This window comes from Gobius niger (assembly GCF_951799975.1).
Source record: "Gobius niger genome assembly, chromosome: 22".
NCBI lineage: Eukaryota > Metazoa > Chordata > Actinopteri > Gobiiformes > Gobiidae > Gobius > Gobius niger.
The window spans coordinates 11,884,238-11,906,823 of record NC_136873.1 but is presented as its reverse complement, the minus strand read 5'-3'; the positions used below and the strand labels follow the sequence as shown (position 1 = coordinate 11,906,823).

General features: G+C 45.2%; 2 protein-coding genes across 2 annotated transcripts in view; one reads left to right on the top strand and one right to left on the bottom strand.

Annotated features, from left to right (window-relative positions):
* Nucleotides 1-1,753: 1,753 nt before the first annotated feature.
* Nucleotides 1,754-3,597, top strand: LOC306981218 (uncharacterized protein; the record flags this gene model as incomplete). Its single annotated transcript, XM_079580780.1, has 8 exons — nt 1,754-1,837; nt 1,916-2,093; nt 2,164-2,240; nt 2,333-2,519; nt 2,592-2,840; nt 2,954-3,125; nt 3,200-3,348; nt 3,422-3,597. 8 exons carry the CDS (start codon nt 1,754-1,756, stop codon nt 3,595-3,597), a joined length of 1,272 nt encoding a protein of 423 aa, XP_079436906.1.
* A 4,078-nt stretch (nt 3,598-7,675) lies between these two features.
* LOC306981217 (uncharacterized protein) overlaps nt 7,676-22,586 on the bottom strand; it is a gene marked incomplete at both ends in the record, with an annotated part of 41,466 nt that continues 26,555 nt past the window's right edge. The window contains 6 exons of the mRNA XM_079580779.1: nt 7,676-7,859; nt 8,883-9,108; nt 9,317-9,724; nt 10,039-10,332; nt 10,434-10,721; nt 15,094-15,369. Of these exons, the coding sequence (XP_079436905.1) occupies nt 7,676-7,859; nt 8,883-9,108; nt 9,317-9,724; nt 10,039-10,332; nt 10,434-10,721; nt 15,094-15,369 (1,676 nt within the window). The remainder of the gene's footprint in view (nt 7,860-8,882; nt 9,109-9,316; nt 9,725-10,038; nt 10,333-10,433; nt 10,722-15,093; nt 15,370-22,586) is intronic.

The window sequence follows — 22,586 nt, the reverse complement described above, 5'->3', positions numbered from 1 at the left end:
AAGCTAGCCTGTATAGCTAACGTATAGCTAGAACGTACTCCTGTTTGATGCTCGACTGCGGTCAGTGAGGAGAGGGCTGACCACTCCAGGTGGACCGTGCGGTCAGTGAGGAGAGGGCTGACCGCTCCAGGTGAACCGTGCGGTCAGTGAGGAGAGGGCTGACCACTCCAGGTGGACCGTGCGGTCAGTGAGGAGAGGGCTGACCTCTCCAGGTGAACCGTGCGGTCAGTGAGGAGAGGGCTGACCACTCCAGGTGGACCGTGCGGTCAGTGAGGAGAGGGCTGACCTCTCCAGGTGAACCGTGCGGTCAGTGAGGAGAGGGCTGACCACTCCAGGTGGACCGTGCGGTCAGTGAGGAGAGGGCTGACCACTCCAGGTGAACCGTGCGGTCAGTGAGGAGAGGGCTGACCACTCCAGGTGGACCGTGCGGTCAGTGAGGAGAGGGCTGACCACTCCAGGTGGACCGTGTGGTCAGTGAGGAGAGGGCTGACCACTCCAGGTGGACCGTGTGGTCAGTGAGGAGAGGGCTGACCACTCCAGGTGGACCGTGCGGTCAGTGAGGAGAGGGCTGACCACTCCAGGTGGACCGTGTGGTCAGTGAGGAGAGGGCTGACCACTCCAGGTGGACCGTGTGGTCAGTGAGGAGAGGGCTGACCACTCCAGGTGGACCGTGTGGTCATTGTGGTCACAGATATGAGCTGTTCTTACGTGCTTTCAGAATCAGTATAGTTGTTATTGCCATTGTTGTTGAACAGGTTCACAAAGTAGGATCAATTCTGATAATTATGTTCATGTTGACAAGTTTTCTGAACTGAACCAAAGTTTACGCCTATTTGGACGCAGCTATTCAAAATGCCAAACCATTTGGAAGTTTTTAGTAGCTACTGTAGCCATCATGAACCTGATACAAATATTTGGTTTATCTGCTATAGGGGGGCATATTCTAAAGTATATCCTAGGTTGTTTTCCTATAAATCATCAATACAAGTTTACAATCTATGTGCATGTCACGTGTGTGTACACTTTATGAATATTATTTATTTTTGTGTTTTCAGCCAAAAGTGAGCAGAGAAATTGGTTGCCAGACTGATCCAGTCATTACATGGCATGCAAGTGCCCAGGCCAATGTGAAGCCAAGCAGGCGAAGCAAAGGTGATCTCTATTTATCCTTTATACAGTACTGTCATTTTATGTATAAAACAGTCACCACTTTTGTTTTTTTATATAGTTAGACACAAGTTGTGTAATTACTGCCATTTTAAACATGTTTATTTTGTTTGTGTTTTGTACAGCTACTCAAGCCCGGACCGCTTACACAAGCGTCGGTTGTGGGACTGAGGACCTGATGGAAATCCCTCTCCCTGACAGTCCCAGAGCAGCCTCTACACCTTTAAAAAGGAGAAGGTGTGAGGTGTCTGCGTCTGACCCCAGCTTCCACATTGATGACAGCGCCAGCACTGTGAACTGTTCAAGGTACAAAGGAAATCTAGAGTTTTAATTGAAAAAATATATACAGCGTCCTGGTTGTTTGAGGAATGAAATATCCTTTATTTTATATAGCATTCCTGCTGAAGTCCCTCCACACAAGGACAAAAAATATATTGTTCATGAGGACCAACTGCTGGAGCTGTTCAGGCGCTGTCCTGTCTGCACTGGTCGCTGTGCTGTGGACACCATCACAGTCGGCACACTGCTTCAGGTCACTCAACAGTGTCCTCGCTGTGAGTTCTCCAGTCAGTGGTCCAGTCAGCCCATGGTGAACAACATCCCAGCTGGAAACTTACAGCTCTGTGCTGCTGTGCTGTTCACCGGCTCATCATTTAGGCAGATTTCAAAGGTACTACAAAAACATTTGAATTGTTTGGATTATTTTTCCATATATTATCAGCTGATAACAGATGTTTTAATTTTATAGTTCTTGGGGGCCTTCAATATTCAGGGACTGTCAGAGCAGTGCTTCTATAGGCATCAGGCAAAGCTCCTCATCCCTACGGTCAACTGGCAGTGGAAGCTGGAGCAGGATGACCTCATCAGGGAGGCTCTTGAAAGCGGCTCTGTTACACTGGGCGGGGACATGCGGGCAGATTCACCTGGTAAATACATTTCATAAACATTTATCTGAAGTATTAAAAGTCAGCTAATGTATAACTTGCATTCATGTAGGACATTCAGCCAAGTATGGCAGTTACACCATGATGAATCTAACGTGTAACAAAGTCATTGACATCCAGCTAGTCCAGGTAAAACATTACAATAAAAACATAACTATGTAATTTGGGATAACTGTGCATTATGATAGAATTCTTTATTCTTATTTTTTTTGTCTTATTAGAGCAATGAGGTTGGAAACAGCGTGCGCATGGAGAAGGAGGGCTTTGTGCGGAGTCTGACTATGCTGGAAGAGAGGGGTGTCAATGTGGAGGCCATTGTGACGGACCGACACACCGGCGTGCAAAAGTTTTTACGGGAGGAAAGAAAGGAAATCAGTCACTACTTTGACCCATGGCACATGGGAAAGGGTATGCATTTTGGTTATGCTGTGTAATATTATGGTTATTGTGCATTTAGTAAATATATATTTTAATACCTAGGAATTGGGAAGAAAGTGGATGAGCTGGGAAAGAGAAAGAGCACCCAGGACGCTGGCCAGTGGAGGAAAAGCCTTGTAAACCACCTCTATTGGTCAGCTTCTACGTCCTCCTCGGGACAGGAGGCTGTCGCCAAGTGGACTTCTGTGGCCAACCACATGCAGAATGTCCACACGCATGACAACGTCCTGTTCCCTCAGTGCCTCCATGGGCCTCTGGTTGGGGAAGGGTCAAGAGTGTGGCTCAAACTAAGTAAGTATAGCAAGCAATACTGGCCCTTTGGCCATTGTATTTTATGGATTTAATAGATTTCAGGCTAGCATTGCCATTGTAAATGTCATTCTTTAAAATGCTTTACTCTGTAGGTACAGCAGCGTGTGAGAGACTCACAGACATTCTTTTGGCCCCACGCTTTGTCAAGGATGTAGAAAAAATTAGTCCGGTGTACCACACATCAACCCTTGAGGCTTTCCACAGTCTGATTATCAGATTCTCCCCTAAAAGTGTGGGCTTCTCCTTCAAAGGAATGTTTGCTCGGTAATACCTACAGAAAGTATTACAAATGTTTATGTTCTGTGTATATATATATGTAAACATACTTTTTTCCCCAGGTTGCAAGTTGCTGCATTGCATTACAATGAGAATGCAAATAGGTCTCACGCAACGACGGTAGAGGGTGTGCTTAGGTATGCGATTGTGTACCCAAAGTACAAACACGGAGACTACACTGTGAGAGCCCTGAAGACAAAACCTACCTCATGTATGTCACATTTACAAAATGAGTTCAACGCTTTTAAGTCAGCGAGGACAAACGTTTTTTTCCTTGTTTACAGTCTATATCGACAAGCTGATGGCACTGCTCTTTGACAGTGTGGTGGAGGATCCTCTCCTGTATCAGGAGCATTCAGAAAAAGTCCCTGTGCCTGAACCACTCTGTGCACAATATGAGAGGCCAGACAAACAGGACGCTGTGAGCAGGCACAGGACCAGATTCTTCAAGAAGACATAAGGTGACCAACGCACCTGTACAGCATACAGATTTGAAGAAAGTTTGGACTTGGTCATTTTGTATGGCAAATAAATTACGTAGATTATAGAGCTAGCTTATAGAGCTAAACTATAGTGCTAACCATTAACCAAAGTCCAATGTGTATTTTTGTCATGTAATTGTGTAATTTTGCCTGTGATTTAATTTTATATATCATGTAACAATATATATATATTTTTTTGTCTTTGTTGGGTGTCCCAGGATCGGAAAAAAATGATGCGCTGGGCAAGAAAAGGTGAACGGAGGAAATGACGAGGTGGAAGAAAAGCATTGTGAACCATCTATATGAACCATCTCTACTGGTCACCATCAAAGTCCTCCTCAGGTGATGAAGCTGTGGCCGAGTGGACATCTGGGCATCACTACATTCAGAATGTCCACAGAAAACCCCTGTCCCCTCGCTGTCTTCACAGGCCTTTGGTTGGGGATGATGCAAGAGTGTGGCCAAAATCAAGTATGTGTAATTACAATTACTCCTCCCAATATCTAATTTATATTGATGTATTTACACTTCACATATCAATTTATTATTCTATGTAATTCTTCATAATTCTATATAGGCACAGCAGCATGCAAGAGACTCTTACTCTTTTGTTAACACCACGTTTTTTGAAAGATTAAGCTAAAATAAGCCCACAATACCACACTTCGCATATTGAGGCATTCCATAGTCTGATTCTCTCACAATAGTCTGGGCTTCTTATTCAAAGGAATGCTGGCCAGGTAATGAATCCTAAAGGTTCAACAAATATTCACTAGAGTTATTTTAGCACTTTGAAATGTTTAGAAAATAATACATAGATACTGCATATTAATGTTTATTTGTGAAATTTTAGGGTGCAGGTTGGTGCCTTGAATTATGATTAAAAAAGGCAAATCGTCATATGCTGCTGTATGTCATAGTGTATCCAAAATTAAAGCGTGGAGACGACACAGTGAGAGCCATGAAGACCAGAGCTACCTCAGGTATGTCACATTAAAAACAACACAACCAATGCTTTTACAAGGACAAATGTTTTGTGCTTTGTTTACAGTCTACTTTGACCAACTAATGGCCCTGCTGTTTGAAAGTGTGGTCGAGGATCCTCTCCCATATCAGGAGCACACAAAGGACCTGTGCCTGAACCACTCTGTTCCCATTGGACAACGTAATAGATTAAAATCAATGTTTCATGCAAGATGTAATTGTGGGCAGTGAAAAAAAAATGAAGCCTGTATATGTTCTGTCAGATATGTCACAGGAAGGTTTATGCAGCACCACTTTCTGTTTCTAGAAGCTGAAAACTTACTGCATGTATATTTATTACAGTTGGTATTGTATAGCATAACCAGTCAACTTTGTCTGTTCAATTTGTTTATTGCACACATCTATGTAGACCAAGTGAGTGCCACATGCAGCTCAACCTCAAGTGAAATATGAGCTGTAAGTTTGTAGTAAGTTTTACCAAAGAAATTGTGCTACAATAGGGAAATTGCACTGTTGTAAGAGCCAGAAGTGCAGAATCAAGTAAGAAAACTGGTACAAAACAAGATCTATAATATTTCAATATTCAACTAAAACAGCATACATATAAATACTTCATTATAGTCTTTACTCTACAGTGTCATCATTCAGTGGTAGTTTAGTGTATGTGTTAACGTTGGTTAAACCTTTAATTCACTAAATTTAGTTATAGAAATTACTTCAGGCTATTTACTTAGGGCTAACTGGCTCTTTGGGTTCACAATGTTACAGTCAAGCCTTTAGAGAAACATAACCTGAAAGATTATTTCACATCTTCAATGGCAAACCAAAAACAATTTCAAAAAGACAGTGTTCTTGCTCAATAATACAGGCCTACATATATTTATTTATGTGATATGTTTTGTGCACTTTGCTATAATAAAAATCTTTGTAACACAAATAGCCACGTCTCTCTATCACACACTCTGCTGAGGACACTGAGATACATCTCCCATGTTCACGTAGACCACAGCAAAAGTCTACATCTAAAATAGATCGGTAAATTCTGAAGCAGCCAGTTACGTTAGCTGCGATGCTAACGTCGATCGAGCTCAATGCTAAGCTGCTAGCTTTGTAAATGACAGAGGAATAAATGAGCCAGCGCCTCAGGTACAAGGCCGCTGTCTGCCACGATGCCCCCCCTGTGTAGAGAGAGCTGTAGATCTGTCCCAGTGGAACATGTTGTTAAATAAGTTAGCTCGCTGGAACTCCATGCTCCCATGCTCGGACTTTGTTTACGAGGAGCGGTGCAGCGTCGAAGCCTCAAGCCTGTCAATCACAGACCCAGGCCCCTCCCACCCCTCACCCCTCCCGCGTGCCCCTTAGTCCTCCAGGCAACGCCCCCTTTCTGTTGAGATTTTCAAATCTGAGGCTCTGGCGCTGAGGCTCTGGAAGGAGGGGTTAGTAGTTCTTTAAGAACCTCTGACCCTTTCAGACACGCCCCCTCCACACGCTGTCTGTGGCATCACAACACTCCGCTCGTTTTCTCCACAGTATTGAATCTACGATCGGTGCATTTTATTTTTTATTGTTGGAAAGGAGCTACTGTTTATCACTTTGTGAACAATGGCCACACAGGATATGATTTGGAGACGAACCTTCCACACCGGACGCTTGGACGGGGCTCTTGCCTGAAAAATAACTGCTGTTTGGAGGCTTCTCTTTGCATCTGCCCTATGGATCTCTAACTATACCCCCATGGACGACACCAGGATCTGCAGGAGCCCATACAATTCAAAAGACGGACATTATCTGTGCAGGTGGACAATGGTTTTTCGAGGTCACCCGTTAGCTTGTTATAATCGACTACAGCTCATTGTTGATGAAAAGTCTGTAATAAACCACACATGTGTAAAGCCAGGCTCATTGTGTGATCATCGTAAAGGCTGCTTCGAGTAGTTGCTGCTTTGTTGACGTTATTTGTGCATAATATGCTGCCTGTTTTCAATGAATGTTGTGAAGGTTGTTAGCTTGTCGCGGCTAATAGTGCCTTAGCTCCGGGAGAAAAACACTCGGCTACGACTCACTGTAGATGAAATGTGAGCAATAAACTACGAAATCAACAAGCCAGGCTCAGTGTGTGATCATCATAAAGGCTGCTTCAAGCAGTTGTCTGTTTTAGTGACGTTGTCAATGCATAATATGCTGCTTGTATTCAGTGAATTTTCCCGTTAGCTTGTTAGCTCCGGGAGAAAGCCACTCGGCTATGACCCATTGTAGATGAAATGTGAGCAATGTAGCATCTGAGGGTGACCTTTGCCCTTCGCCATGGTTACCACATTCCAGAGATGACCAAAAAAAAAAACACTTCAAGACCCCAGACCATTTTATGGTTTTCACTTCCTGTCTTGTGAATGGCGGTTCAGGACAAAATTAAGACTGTGACGATCTCTCCTTTAACCTTCACAACCAGAGACGAGAACTCTCTATTGACCTTCGAATTGCACTAAAGACTGAATCTCAAACTTCTGATTTGAGTAATAATCCAATTCTTTAATTCATGGACAGTGAGAATGAACTCAACCAATCTGTTCTAATGATGAATTCTTCCCCAGGTCAACAAAGATGCAATGTACATACTGTCGAAATGTTGGTAATGCATTTGGAAAGTTTGTGAGGTTGTTAATGTGTTTATCGCAATAGAAATTTATTTCATGAATTCCTATCTCAAAGACAAGCCGTATTCTCCTCCCACCGTGACTTGGGTCCCGGTCATATCGGGCTACGGCCTGAATCATTGGTCCAAGAGTCCCGTGGAGGGCCGGCCTGGTATAAAAAGCTGGAGAGAGACGCTCTTGCTCTTCCTTTTAAAACGCGCTTCTGAGTTGAGTTGGAAGGAGGAGGAGAAAGAGACGGCAGGATGAGCACATGGCTAACATCCCCCGCTGAACTCTGACCTCTCCTTTGTCTCAGATGGACCGCAAGAACTTTAAGTTTGAGCCCGTCAGTTGACGTAATTTTGTAACTATCAGTTACTTCTTTTAAGAACATTTGCATTTTTCCTCCAAGACAACAACATTTTTGATCGCTGAGCTTTCAGCGAAACCAATTTTGAGTCTTGCTTGACGCCCAAGGCCAGAGGAGCTGCAGACAGGGCCGCGCCTGCATCAGCTGGAGAATCACCACCCAGAGACCACGACCAGAGGGCCGACACCAGGACTTTGGAACGACGGACCACAGTTGGCGTGGAAACCTTTCTCTCGGTAGTAAGCTCATCGACCTGGCTCAATAAGACTCACATAACCACCTTACTGACTTTCAGATACAATTTTAGAACATTTTATCTGATTATTCATCCTGGTAGCTTTCTAGGTTATTCTGTTTGCACTTTAATATTTAATGCCGTTTGTTAATTGATTTTGATCATTAAACCTCCATAAACCACAGTTTGCTTTGGTAATGTCTGTGTTTATTATTCCAGACTAAGGGTCCATGTGTACGTTAAAGATCTTACTTCCTTCAGATAAATCTGTAGTTTAGCCTCCTATTCTTACTTTTATTTTGTTCGCTTTTCGAACTGGTGCCCCGTTAAATTTTAAGGATAATCTACAACTTATTAATTAATTAATAAACAAATTAATTGATTAATAAACCCTCATACCCTACAGCAATAAACTTCAAAATCAACAAGCCCGGCTCCGTGTGTGATCATTGTTAAACGGTTCTTTATGTGTGTCGTGGTTTTGTCGACTTTATTTGTGCATATTTCTCATTTTCACGTGATGACTCGAGGTTTAGCTTAGCATTAGCTTTCTCCGGAGGCTCTGTGCATCATCAAGGCCCAGCGCAGAACCAGACACTGAAATAAGCGTTCTTGTCACCGGTTTTAATCCTGGGTGTTTAGGAACAGAAACACTGATGTGTGTCTTTGTAAAAGTCTCAGAGCTGCTGTGGCTCCGGTTCACAACACATGAAGCTAATCCTCCATGATGACTCTGTTTACATCTTAGGGCTAGACACTGCAGGGAGGGGGTTCTGCTGAGGAGCTGTGGTTGGTTACTCGGCTGGTGACCAAAGCTCGGAGGCGTCTCCAGGAGGTGGGGGCGTTCCTAGGAGGACTCAGGCAAACCTATCCCTAAAATGGCCGCCATCAGAGTTTTTACAGATTACTCAGAAATACGTGAATGTGCCAAGGCAACACTTCAGGCATGTTTTTAATGAGGGAATTACATAATAACATGATGTAAAGCTTGAAAAAGTCAATTTTGAATAATACCCCCCCTTTGAATAAAAGTCCACTTGCCTCAGTGTTTGGACCTCCCTCTCCTCCTCCTCCTCGTCCTCCTCCTGTCGCCCGAGCTGTGACACAAAACCTTCATCAGCCTCTTCACACGTGTCTGGACATGAGGACGTTGGACACTGACCTTTACGTCTCCTGCAGTAGATCGTGAGGACGGTCGCTGAGATGATGATGATGATGATGACGACCACACAGATGGAGATGAGGACCAGGGTCAGGGTCGACTCTCCTAAGATATAATCACATCAAATCAAACATTCTGCTGCGTTCACGTGGGCTGTGCTTTTCCTGAGACGTCATTGGTCGCTTTGTGTCATGTATCTCCTTTATCAGTGACTTTTTTTCCAATTGAAATGTAATGTGTGTAATGTTAGAAACAAACTGCTCCATAATAAAAACATGAAAACATCAAACTTGAATCTGAACCCAAACTGTACCTCCAGGAGTGACGTGAAGTGTTTTGCTCTTAATGCAGTCACTAAAGTAAACAGTGCCACAGAAAACACAGGTGTAGTTCCCGATGTGGGCGGGGCTGAAGTCCTGGAACAGGAAGTGGGCGGAGTGATTGACAGATGGCAGGGTGTAGTTTCCAGTTGGAGACAGAAGGAGGAACTGTCCTGGTTCAAAGGGTTTGTCTAAAGAGCAGGAGACACTGAAGTTTGTCCCCAACATCAGGAGGACCCTCTGCACCCGGGACGCCCCCTCAGAGGAGACGGACGCACCCTCAGAGGAGACGGACGCCCCCTCAGAGGAGACGGACGCCCCCTCGGAGGAGACCGACGCCCCCTCAGAGGAGACCGACGCCCCCTCGGAGGAGACGGACGCTCGGACAACAGGATGAAACCCTGTGGAGAGAGAGAACAGGGGTCACGTCCTCCTGTGGTGTAAAAGAGACAGAGGAGGATAAAAGGTCTATTGTTAATCTGCATAATCTTTTCCGGTTAATTAAACTAAAATACATTACGTATAAAAATCCCACAAAGGTCAGAGAAACAGCGTCATTTTCAGCAGAATCAACAGGTGAAGTAACAAAGTTACAGGTGAGAGAAGTTCCAAAGAAAGAGTAAATGTCTTCAGTGTCTGTAAACACGTTCTCGCTTCATCTGAGACACGACTGATACAACAGTGACATGTTTAACTCACTGTCGGTGTCACTGACCTGAACATGTCAGACCCAGACCTCCTTTGGTCTTGTTCATGTGTGAGTCCAGGTCCAGACAGTTTGTGAGGCCAGACCTCTGCTTCACACACTCAGGCTGAAGCCACCAGAATGGCCCGTGGTAAACCCTCAGATACTTCACTTCCAGAGCAGATCCACAGCCCATCTGCTCACACAGCACTGAGCCAAAGTCCAGGTCCGTGTCCTCTCTGGTCATCACTTGTCTCCACTCGTCACTGTGTCTCAGCTCAATGAAACCAACACAGCTGAATGCATTGAACCTCATCACTACATCTGGATCAAACATGGACAGTTTACAAACAGAAAGTGTGAAACATAAAGGTTGATGAGTTTCTCTGCAGTGGAGGCGGGGCCTCAGACAAACAGAGAGTTACCTGAGCAGGTGAGGTTAGCAGCCGCTGAGCAGCGAGTCTCTGAGCTCTCACACTCCTTCAGTGAAGTCTCTGCTCCGTCACAGTGGAAGGACCTGCCCATAGCTGGACCCTCAGTGAACAGCGCCCCCTGGTGGAGCTCAGACACAGCGCCACAGTCCAGCTCCGCACAGACCACTGCAGCTTCAGTCAGACCAAAGTCCCTCCCACACACACTGCTCCAAGACCCGCCCATCAGCAGCTCCACAGAACCAGAGCAGCGTCCGGGACCCGCACTGAGGCGCACCCCGTCTGAAAACACTAAACACTTCAGTCACAGAAACACTAAACACTTCAGTCACAGAAACACTAAACACTTCAGTCACAGAAACACTAAACACTTCAGTCACAGAAACACTAACACTTCAGTGACAGAAACACTAAACACTTCAGTGACAGAAACACTAAACACTTCAGTCACAGAAACACTAAACACTTCAGTCACAGAAACACTAAACACTTCAGTCACAGAAACACTAAACACTTCAGTCACAGAAACACTAACACTTCAGTGACAGAAACACTAAACACTTCAGTGACAGAAACACTAAACACTTTAGTCACAGAAAACAAAATGAAAATGAATATCTCGATATTTTTTATCAATATCTCGATGTCGATATTCATACAATATTTTTGCAATCCGCACGACGCACAGATACAGACACAGATACACAGGAGGGAAAGAGAGAGAGGGGGAGACGAGTTTGTCCTGAGACTTATGTGAGATCTGAAGGAAACAGGTGAGAAGGATATTATTAGCCTTAACCGCGTTTATATCATGGTTTTCTTCACCGTGTTTTTAGTTAGCGCCAGGCTAAAAGTTAGGAAAGTTAGTTAGCTAGCAAAGTTCATTCATTTCATTAGATTCTTCATCTCTGTAATCGCTCCACGCTGCCGTGGTGTTGTTTTGCCTTCGGCTGCGTCCAAAACCATCAAATTATAGCCTCTAACACACGCAACTAATCCTTAACCTTTCATGGGGTCGACTGTTAGATCTCTATGCAGTTAGTGAACGAGAGCTTCAGCATTTTCCCAATCCGACCGTCCTTACCCAGGGGAAGGGAAGTGACATCACCAACAGCTTCTTCTTCTTTAAGGTTATTGGTGGACTGCAGGCCAAACAAAAGCACATGTCGCCCCCTACTGTACAGTGTCCAATAGTGATGTCACGGTTAGCGGTGTACCGGTAAACCCTGGTAAAAATGTTGACGGTAATAATTACCATCTTGTTTTTGAAAAAATATTTTACCGCGGTGTCGGCAAAGTGAGCCTCATGAGGCGCCGTCTCATCTGCTGAAGTCGCCGCAGGCGCCTCTGTAGCTACAACCAAAACAAAACTGTCTCGGAGCTGGAATCATGTCCGAGACGAGGATCAGCCTCAGAGACCGAGCCTGAAGTCTGGGTCTATAGCAGTAAGCTAACGTTAGCGCGACCATCTCCCACAGCTCTATATCAGTAAGCTAACGTTAGCGTGACCGTCTCCCACAGCTCTATAGCAGTAAGCTAACGTTAGCATGACCGTCTCCACAGCTCTATATCAGTAAGCTAACGTTAGCGTGACCATCTCCCACAGCTCTATAGCAGTAAGCTAACGTTAGCGTGACCGTCTCCCACAGCTCTATATCAGTAAGCTAATGTTAGCATGACCGTCTCCCACAGCTCTATAGCAGTAAGCTAACGTTAGCGTGACCGTCTCCCACAGCTCTATAGCAGTAAGCTAACGTTAGCATGACCGTCTCCCACAGCTCTATATGAGTAAGCTAACGTTAGCATGACCGTCTCCCACAGCTCTATAGCAGGAAGCTAACGTTAGCGTGACCGTCTCAGCTCTATAGCAGTAAGCTAACGTTAGCGTCACCGTCTCCCACAGCTCTATAGCAGTAAGCTAACGTTAGCGTGACCGTCTCCCTCTATAGCAGGAAGCTAACGTTAGCGTTTTAGCTGAAATGCTGATGTGGGACTTTGGGTTGAGGGAGAATGTAACGAGTTGCCCCATAGTGCGGCTGCAGCGCCACCGCAGCACAAGCCGTGTCCGGATACCTCCGCACAACGGCACAATGCGTTACGGGGCTCCCGGTGGCAGATTCACTCTCGCCGCAGTATTATACATTTAACAATGCTCACTGTCTGATGGCATTTTCCCAAATCTGCAAAGTGAAAGCTCACTGGAAGGAAACAAACTGAGGACAATGTTCCTGATATAGGCGGTTTATCTAGTTCAAAAATATTGTTCTGTTTCTGGCGCTATAAATGTAATACCCTCAAAACATCAAAAACACATCGTTATAGTTCCTTTACTTTGATGTGAAAAGGATTTGTCTGTATTTTTTTAAATATAGTGAGCACTGTTAAACTTTTTTGAAACTATTTCAGTTTGTGTAGGTAGGACTATCAATGCTTTCTGAACATATTAACACACATTAAATAAAATACCGCGGTAATACCGAAAACCGTGATAATTTTGGTCACAGTAACCGTGAGGTCAAATTTTCATACCGTGACAGCCCTAGGGCCAGATCTTGTGACTGGCGCAGTCTGTGCGCAACTCTAAACCCAACGTGGTACACGTGCGATCTTGCATGTGGCGCAGGTTTTGCGCTAAAGGCTGCGCCTGTTGTGGATTTTCTTGCTTAATAAAGCTTAAGAGAAGTTTGTCTAGTCAACATGTGAAGTTTATTACACAAATGCATTTGCGGAGAGGGTTACACAGAACGCGGGGGTCATGGTAAGCTCTACCTGCTCAGCTTTGGTCTCCTCTTTTATAAGTTGAGAACCACAGACAAAGCAGCAGGACAGGGGTCATACACAACAAAGGGAAGCCCAGAAACACAGAGAAATGGTAATACAGTTGGAGATGTTAATGCAGCCACCAAAAGACACTTTGCATGGGAATGAAATCATGGTGGCGTTTGGAGGCAGAAGGAGATCTTTTGCTGTTGGGGAGATGGGCCATTTGGGACCTTTGTCTAAAGGTGCGAGGGCCTCGTCTGGAGTCCAGGAAAGGCCGGTCTCTTTACCTGGTTTAGTCAAAGGCCCAGCAGGGGACCCAAGACAGGACGCCAGTGTGGTCACCTATCTAACTAACTAAATACTAATACTAAAATGCCATAACACGCCGCTATAGGGAGAGGGCGTAATTTAAGAAAAAGAGGCCGACTGAGGTGTGGTTCATTACAAGCAGCACTCGCGCTGCTCTTCTGTGGCAGCCTTCACATTATTTAGATCAACGCGCACCTAACACCAAAACAACAGCAGTTTTCCATAAATAAGAAGAAGAGAAGATCTTTATTTATATAGCGCCTTTCACAGACATATAGTCACAAAGCGCTTTACATGAATTGTACATTCACTCCATACTCGGTGGTGTAAACTACGTTTGTAGCTTCAGTTTCCCCTGGGGGAGACTGTCAGAAGCGCTTTCGCGACTACACACGTCTGCGCCAACGGACCCTCTGACACCACCATACATTCACTCACACACATCATTCATCCTGGCCTATTGTGCATGTTTTTAGTGGTAGGGGAAACCGGAGTGCCCGGAGGAAACCTACGCAGACACGGGGAGAACATGCAAACTCCACACAGAAAGGCCCCGTCCCTGGTGGGAATCGAACCCGGACCTTCTAGCTGTGAAGCGAGAGCGCTAACCACTGCGCTACAGTGCCGCCACAATAAACCACACATGCCTCAAGTGCCACAACACCAGGTCTGATCTGAGTTTTAAGGAGACATTTTACAGGGCGCAAAACAACGTTTCTTTTCTTTTCCAATTCAGCCGCTCCAAGAATCCTGCAGCTGTAGCGCAAATGTTCCAATACGCTACAGATTTCTTGCAACTACTGCATAACTCCACAGCCGATATGACAGTTTCTGATAAGTTAAATCCTGCACATTTCGTAACTTTGCGCATTCGAACGGTGTGCAGCGCGAGGCTGCTGCCTCTCTGTCCCGCCCGCTCTACTAAATAAAAAAAAAAGCACAAACTGTCTTCATTGAATCCGTTTCCTGAGTTTCCTCTTTAACACTGACATGTGACTGAGCTGTGGGGACGACAACATGGATTTATCACTTTTAGAAAGTTTGTCTTGTGCAGAATCTTATTTTTTTTCCATTATTTTTATTATTAAATGTGCTCCTGTCAATCAACAGTGGGGCATGAATCACTCGAGGTTGGGGCGAGGGGGTGGGGGCGCAGTGGCTTATGGGACACAGCTCCTAATCACTGGTTAGTTAGCACCAGAGGTCGCTATCAGAGCCGGTGCTGGCCCTTCTGGGGCCCTAAGCTAAAATCCACACGGGGCCCTACAGTACGTATCTCATGATTATTCGACGAAGAGCGAACCCGTTTACGGTCAGAAACGGTTCCACTGCAGGAGTGCAGGGCAGAAGGGGAAGGGGAGGGGGCGGCAGGCTCGCACCGCGCTACGGTAACCCATAAGGACAACGTGAAAAAGTCTGACAAAAACTGGTCGGAAAAAAAAAAATCGTTTGGGGGTCGGATTGTACAAATTATTTCCGGTCTCAGGTCAGAGCTCCTGAACTCCCACTGACCTTGAACACAGCATTAAGCTCAAAGGGAAGAGGAAGTGTCTGGGGAGAGGGACGGGTGTTGGGACTGTACCTGGTGGTGTCGTCACAACTCCAGTCTCTGGGTAACTGTGTCCAGTGCTGTAATCTGCAGAGACATCGATCCTGTAGGAGGTGTTTGGGAGGAGGTGAAGGATCTCTGCGCTGCGTTCATGTCCCAGGACATGGATCGTGTGAACATAAGACTCAGGATGAACCAGCTGCACAGACAGATCAAATCTCTGGACCTGGCGGCCGTTACACTCCCACGAGGCTCGCAGTCTCCTGGGCTGGACGTCTGTGAACCTCAGAGACTCAGGATGTGCTCGACCTGGACACACACTTTATGATCAGCAAAAACAAACTCAGTTTGAAGTAACATTACTTCTACTCAGTGGAGGAAGTACTGCAGAGTTTACTTAAAGGCACACTGTGTAACAGTAAAACAAAAACACAGAAACTGCTGCTTGTTCAGTGGGTGATCAAAGAGGACCTGTTTAAATCTCATATTCCTGCCTTTAGTCACATCTCCATGGAGACGAGCTGGAGACGTCCCGCTCACAGTGAAGTTATAGTAAAGTTATAGTAAAGTTAAAGTAAAGTTATAGTAAAGTTATAGTAAAGTTATAGTAAAGTTAAAGTAAAGTTATAGTAAAGTTATAGTAAAGTTAAAGTAAAGTTAAAGTAAAGTTAAAGTAAAGTTAAAGTAAAGTTAAAGTAAAGTTAAAGTAAAGTTAAAGTAAAGTTATAGTAAAGTTAAAGTAAAGTTAGGGTAAAGTTAAAGTAAAGTTATGGTAAAGTTAAAGTTATAGTAAAGTTAAAGTAAAGTTAAAGTAAAGTTATAGTAAAGTTAAAGTAAAGTTATGGTAAAGTTAAAGTAAAGTTATAGTAAAGTTATGGTAAAGTTATAGTAAAGTTAAAGTAAAGTTATGGTAAAGTTATGGTAAAGTTAAAGTGAAGTTATAGTAAAGTTATAGTAAAGTTATGGTAAAGTTAAAGTAAAGTTACAGTAAAGTTAAAGTAAAGTTATGGTAAAGTTAAAGTAAAGTTATAGTAAAGTTAAAGTAAAGTTATGGTAAAGTTATAGTAAAGTTAAAGTAAAGTTATGGTAAAGTTAAAGTAAAGTTATATGTAACCCGCATTTCCTGAAGCAGTTTTAATTTTGCGGGTCTGCTTCCCGTACAGCCACAGCCCCGTTTCCTTATACCTGTGGGGTTAATCCCAGGTCACTTCCTCCTCCCCACTACTCCCTGTGACTGTGGCTGGTGGCGTGTGGTTTTGGGAGCTAATGCTACTACTAGCGCCGATTCCACCCTGATCTACGCTCATACGCTCAATACGCTCAGATTGACACTCCTATAATAGGTGAGTTTTAAAGTTCGAAGCGGTTTATAAATGATGGCGTGATGTTTACAAATACATTGTTTAACAGCATCACGCTTGTGATGACCGTTCGAGCCCCACACCTTCAAACCTCTCGGGCTGGGACCACTTCTACCCGAGTATCTTAGATAGTCTTCAACGGTGAGTTTCCGACACAAACTCGGTTTATTATTTACGTTTATAGCGAGTGATTTTAAGTTACATTTTGCGGTTTTGATTACGTGATCCAAGCCTCGCTACCGCTCCCGTTCCAAGCTCCTTTGAGCCTCTTTGATTGTTTACGGTTGTTTATGTGCTGTGCTAGCGCGCAAAGCACCGCTTCTAGCGCTTAATCCGTGACATTATTTAACTTAATATTTAAGCCGAATGGCACGGAACAGTTTCTTTTACTAGAAGCGATCCTTGGTTTTGCGCTTTTGCACCGGTTTTGTGCGCGCTTGAGATTTCTAATTATAGCATTAAAGCGGCTATGAGTTTCCGCTTTATTTACTTTTTGACTTTTGACGTAGCTACGTGTTTTTTTCCTATTGTTGCGCAACTTTATGAGAATCTGCTTGAGTATTTTAATCCCTACTCAAGTAATATACTTTATTCTTGGATATCTTGAGTATGTTGAAACTTTGAAGTGCACTTGATTTGTGAAATGGTTTTCTAATGTAATGAAACCTATTGTAAAACTATTTAGCTGTTAAATAGTTCTATGTAATATATCTGTAAAATCTACAGAGTTAATGTAGATAATTTAGCTTAATGATACATATGCTCATTTGTTTCATTTCGACCTTTCCAGGTCGGGTTTTTTGTAAAGGACTGAACCAACCAATCCACCCTTTTTGAATCGCAACCTTTCAACTTTCTCCTCTTGATGGCGAGCTATTGACCTACCAAAGTGGTAGGAATAATCGAACCTGAACTGAACTGAAAACTCAAAGAAAAACAACCTCTTTGAAGTGCATTCTGCACCACATTGTTTTGTTTTTGTATTTATGTGTATTGTTTTGTAATTATATCTGACCTATCAATAATATATATACACTTTCATAACCTCCTATATTTATTATTATATACCGTATATATATATATATTGAATACACTATTATATTGAAAACTATACATATTCAATACATTTTTTTGAAACGTTCCTCCTGTATATGTGTTTTATTCACACACTCTGGCTCCGTGGCCGAATCTTCTTCTGGCACAGTCAACCGTTCTAGTCATAAAGCGTTACATTTGGCGAGCTAGCCAGGAGCCTAATTGTGTGAATATTTGTTATTAGTTTTCAATACGTAACTGAAAAAAAAAAACACATTTTTTTTTTTTCACCTGAAAGTGAGTTGGAAAGGTATTGCAATGGATTTTCTTGAGGAAATGGGAGCGGATGTTACCCATTGTGTTTATGTTTCGGGTGTAACGAACACTCAAGCAGATGATGAATTGGTTGATTATTTGCGTAGCTTTGGCGACATAAAAATGGCGTTTACGGTTACCGAACCCGAAAGTTCTTTTTATAAAAACCTGATTGTTGAATATAGAAACCTCGTAGCTTTAAAGAAATTAAAGCCACTTCTGCCATATACATACAAATCCAAAAAGAATGCAGATTACGTATGTAAAATTAAGCCACTTGCGGAAGAATTTCAGGCCACAGTCACAGGGGGTGGCGCAATCCCCTTCCCCGATCCTCCCATTACCACTTCCATCGACTACCTGCACGAGCTCAAACACATAGCTCAGCGAAGTGGAATACCTCTCGAAGAAGTCATGAAAGGAGTGATGAACCAGCTAAGTTTACATCTGGACGAAGTTGGAGGAGGTGATGGTGACGGTGTTGAAGACGTAGGGCTGGAAGAAGAGGAGACCACAGTGGACGCGCTCGGTACTGGACAGTCGATGGCAGCCTACACAGCATCCACCCAACTGCCAGGTCGTTCCTCCACTGGCCAGCCGGCAGCTTCTTCTCAACAACCCAACGCTTCAATCAGCGGGGGACAGAGGTTCTCTCTCTCTGGACACGATTTGAACCCCCCAGAAATACAGAGAGTAGTCGTGGAACACATTGTGAGGAAGGACGACCTGAGTGTTCAATCCATGTCTCCACTACGCCTCCGTACGTTTTCTGGGAAGGTACCTAAACCGAACAACGAAGCGGATTACGACTCATGGCGAGCCCATATTGAACTTTTGCGCACTGATCCCAGCTTGTCGCAGTTGCACGTTGCAAGACGCATCATGGACAGTCTGCTCCCTCCTGCTGCTGATCTCGTTAAAGGCTTGGGACCTAACTCGCTGCCCACCATGTTCGTCCAAGTGCTCGACTCAGCGTTTGCCACTGTCCAGGATGGAGAAGAGCTCTTTGCTCAATTCCTGAATACCCTCCAGGATCACGGAGAGCGACCGTCCTCTTACCTGCAAAGGCTGCAGTTGACATTGAACACAGTAGTGAAGCGCGGTGGGATCACGGCAAGAGACACTGACAAACATCTACTAAAGCAGTTTTGCAGAGGATGTTGGGACAATGCTGTTATTGCTAAGCTACAGCTAGAGCAGAGAAGGGACAATCCACCTACCTTCTCTGAGCTATTGTTCCTGCTCCGGACGGAAGAGGATAGGCAGTTGGCCAAAGACTCTTTGATGAAGAAGCATATCACATCCTCAAAACAACGTGCCAGTCTACAGTCTCACGATGCATCCTCATGTTCCTGTGGTCATACAGATACAGGCGCCATTGATGAACTGAAGCAGCAAATGCAAAAACTGCAGAGTCAGATGTCTGCCCTGTTGGCCAAGAAAACGGCTGCCTCCACCTCAGATCACCAGCAGACCAAGCCAAAGTCAAAAGCCAATGGCTTAAACAAGCCAAAGCCTTGGTTTTGCTTCAGGTGTGGCGAAGATGGGCACATCGTACCTTCTTGCACAAACTCTGCTAACTCCAGCCTGGTGGAACAGAAACGCCAACAACTGAGGAAAAAACAGCAGGCATGGGACGCCAAGAATGCCAACCAGTCAAACTAAATGCAGCTTCTTCGGAGGGACAAGCGGAAGCTGCTTCACATCTGTGTCCCCAAAATAGACATTCGAAACCACAACTTCCGATTCCCAAAGGACTCGTCGGAACAAAAAGCACAGGACAGGTCAGGATTAAAGGATCGGATTTTCACTGCTTGTTTGATACCGGATCTCAGGTTACCACTGTCACCCACTCCTTTTACAACACATATTTGTCCAACCATGAAATCAAACCGCTGCACAACCTGCTGGAGGTGGAAGGCGCTAACGGACAAGCAGTGCCCTACGTGGGATATGTGGAGTTGGATGTCACGTTTCCTGCTGAGTTCCTGGGACAGTCAGTGGATGTGGACACTCTGGCGCTGGTGGTGCCGGACCTCCGATCCTCACAGCCATCTGTTCTCATCGGAACCAACACGCTGGATGTGGTGTATGCAAAGCATTTTGGCACCAAAGACTCAGAATTCCATCCAGTGCCGTATGGGTACAGAGCAGTGATGAAGATCCTGGAGCTCAGACACAGGCTAACAACTGACGACCACCATGGCATCTTGAAGATGCAGACCAGCAGTCCACAAACCATCACAGCTGGGGAAACCGTTGTCCTTGACGCATTAGCCATTGCTCCAGCCCTGCAAGGTGAAAAGGCTGTCATTATCCAACACCCGACTTCCTTCTCCTTGCCTGGTGGTCTCATGGTCAAATCATGCCTGATTGATCTACCTCCACAACATCCGTGCCACCTACCTGTAATCATCACAAATGAATCCGACCATGATGTCATCCTTCCAGCCCGTGCCGCAATTGCAGAGCTGTGTGCTTTTGGGACAATCCTCCATAAAGAGCACAGTGTGCGTTTACCGGAGCAGATACCCGAGTCAACAGAGTCTACACTGAACTACAACTTCACCGATTCACCCATATCACCCGAGTGGAAGGAACGTATCATCGGCAAGCTCGACAGTATCCCTGAAGTCTTTGCCAAGCACGACCTTGATTTTGGCTGCACCGACAAAGTTAAGCACCAGATCAAGCTTGCTGACCCAACACCTTTCAAGCAAAGACCCCGGCCCATCCACCCGCAAGATTTGGATGCTGTCAAACAACACCTACAAGAGCTGCTGGACTCGGGCGTAATACGTGAATCGGACTCTCCATTCGCTTCGCCCATCGTAGTGGTGCGTAAAAAGAACGGAAGCGTGAGACTCTGTATCGACTATCGGAAACTGAACACACAAACCATCAAAGACGCATACCCCCTGCCGAAGCTTGAAGACACCTTCACAGCACTGTCCGGATCGAAATGGTTTTCAGTCCTAGATTTGAAGTCTGGCTACTATCAAATTGAGATGGAGGAATCAGACAAATCCAAGACTGCCTTCGTATGTCCGGTGGGGTTCTGGGAGTTTCACCGCATGCCGCAAGGGGTCACAAATGCGCCCTCAACCTTCCAGCGATTGATGGAGAAGTGCATGGGTGACCTGAACCTTAAAGAGGCACTCGTCTTCATCGACGACGTCATTGTGTTTGCTCCTACTCTCGAAGAGCACGAAGAGAGGCTGATGAAAGTCCTGCAGCGGCTAAAGGAGTTCGGCCTGAAGTTGTCTGTGGAGAAGTGCATCTTTTTCCAGTCATCAGTGCGGTATCTGGGGCATGTGGTGTCACGGGATGGAGTTGAGACAGACCCAGCTAAGATCGCCACTCTGACATCTTGGCCAGTACCGCTGAACCTGAAAGAACTTCGCTCATTCCTCGGATTCGCTGGGTACTACCGACGGTTCGTGAAGGACTATTCGTCGATCGTCAGGCCATTGAATGAGCTGACCTCGGGTTATCCACCAAGCCAGAAAAAGCTGAGACAGTCGGTAAAACTCCAGACCTACCTAAATCCAAAAGAGCCATTCGGTGGCCGTTGGTCTGCTGCGTGCCAAACCGCCTTTGAGACGATTATCCAGAAGCTAACTTCTGCTCCTGTTCTAGCCTTTGCTGACCCCAGAAAGCCGTACACACTACATACAGACGCTAGCTGTACAGGTCTTGGAGCAGTTCTGTATCAAGAATACGAGGGCAAGAACAGAGTGGTTGCCTATGCCAGCAGAGGCTTGTCCCGGAGCGAAGCCAGATATTCTGCACACAAACTGGAATTCCTGGCACTCAAGTGGGCGGTGACCGAGAAGCTCAACGATTATCTGTATGGCACTCATTTTACTGTGGTCACAGACAGCAACCCTTTAACCTACCTCCTGACCTCTGCAAGACTTGACGCGACGAGCTACCGGTGGCTCTCTGCCCTTTCCACCTACTCCTTCAAGATCGTTTACAGAGCAGGGAAACAAAATGCTGACGCGGATGGTCTCTCGCGTCGACCACATGACGTGTTGCCTGATGACCACTTGACACAAAAGGAGCGTGAGAGGATCTTAAGGTTCACCCACCAACACCTTGAAGACCCCACCTCAGTCTCCATCGACCAGCACACAGTCCATGCTATCTGTGATCGACAGCTTGTGTACAGTTCCACTGATGAAAACCATGTTGTTGCTCTTGTCCAGACTCTTTCCACAGACCCAAACAGTCTGCCAGATAGTTTCGTCGATGACTCTCAGTTCGCCTCGCCTGTCATACCTGCCTTCACTTCTGATGAACTCTCAGCCAAACAACACGCTGATCCCATGCTGCAGCATGTTGTTGCACAGCTGGCAAGAGGGGAAAGTCCACCCCCTTCTGTGAGAGAAGAACTCCCAGATTTACCTTTACTCCTGCGAGAACTTACAAAATTGGAGCTCCACAACAACGTTCTTGTGAGGAGGAGGCAAATCGGCAGTGAGATCTCCTACCAGCTCGTGTTGCCTGAAGAATGCCGGTCTGAAGCCCTTTACCAGCTGCATGACCAAATGGGCCATTTAGGCATTGAGAGAACACTCGACCTTGCAAGATCCCGGTTCTACTGGCCTCGCATGTCTGCAGACATTCACAATAAAATCAAAAACTGTGAAAGATGCGTCAAACGGAAAGCGCAACCTGACAAAGCAGCGCCGCTGGTCAACATTAAGACTTCAAGGCCTTTGGAACTCGTATGCATGGATTTTCTGTCGCTGGAACCTGATCGGAGCAAGACAAAAGACATACTTGTGATAACCGACCACTTCACCAAGT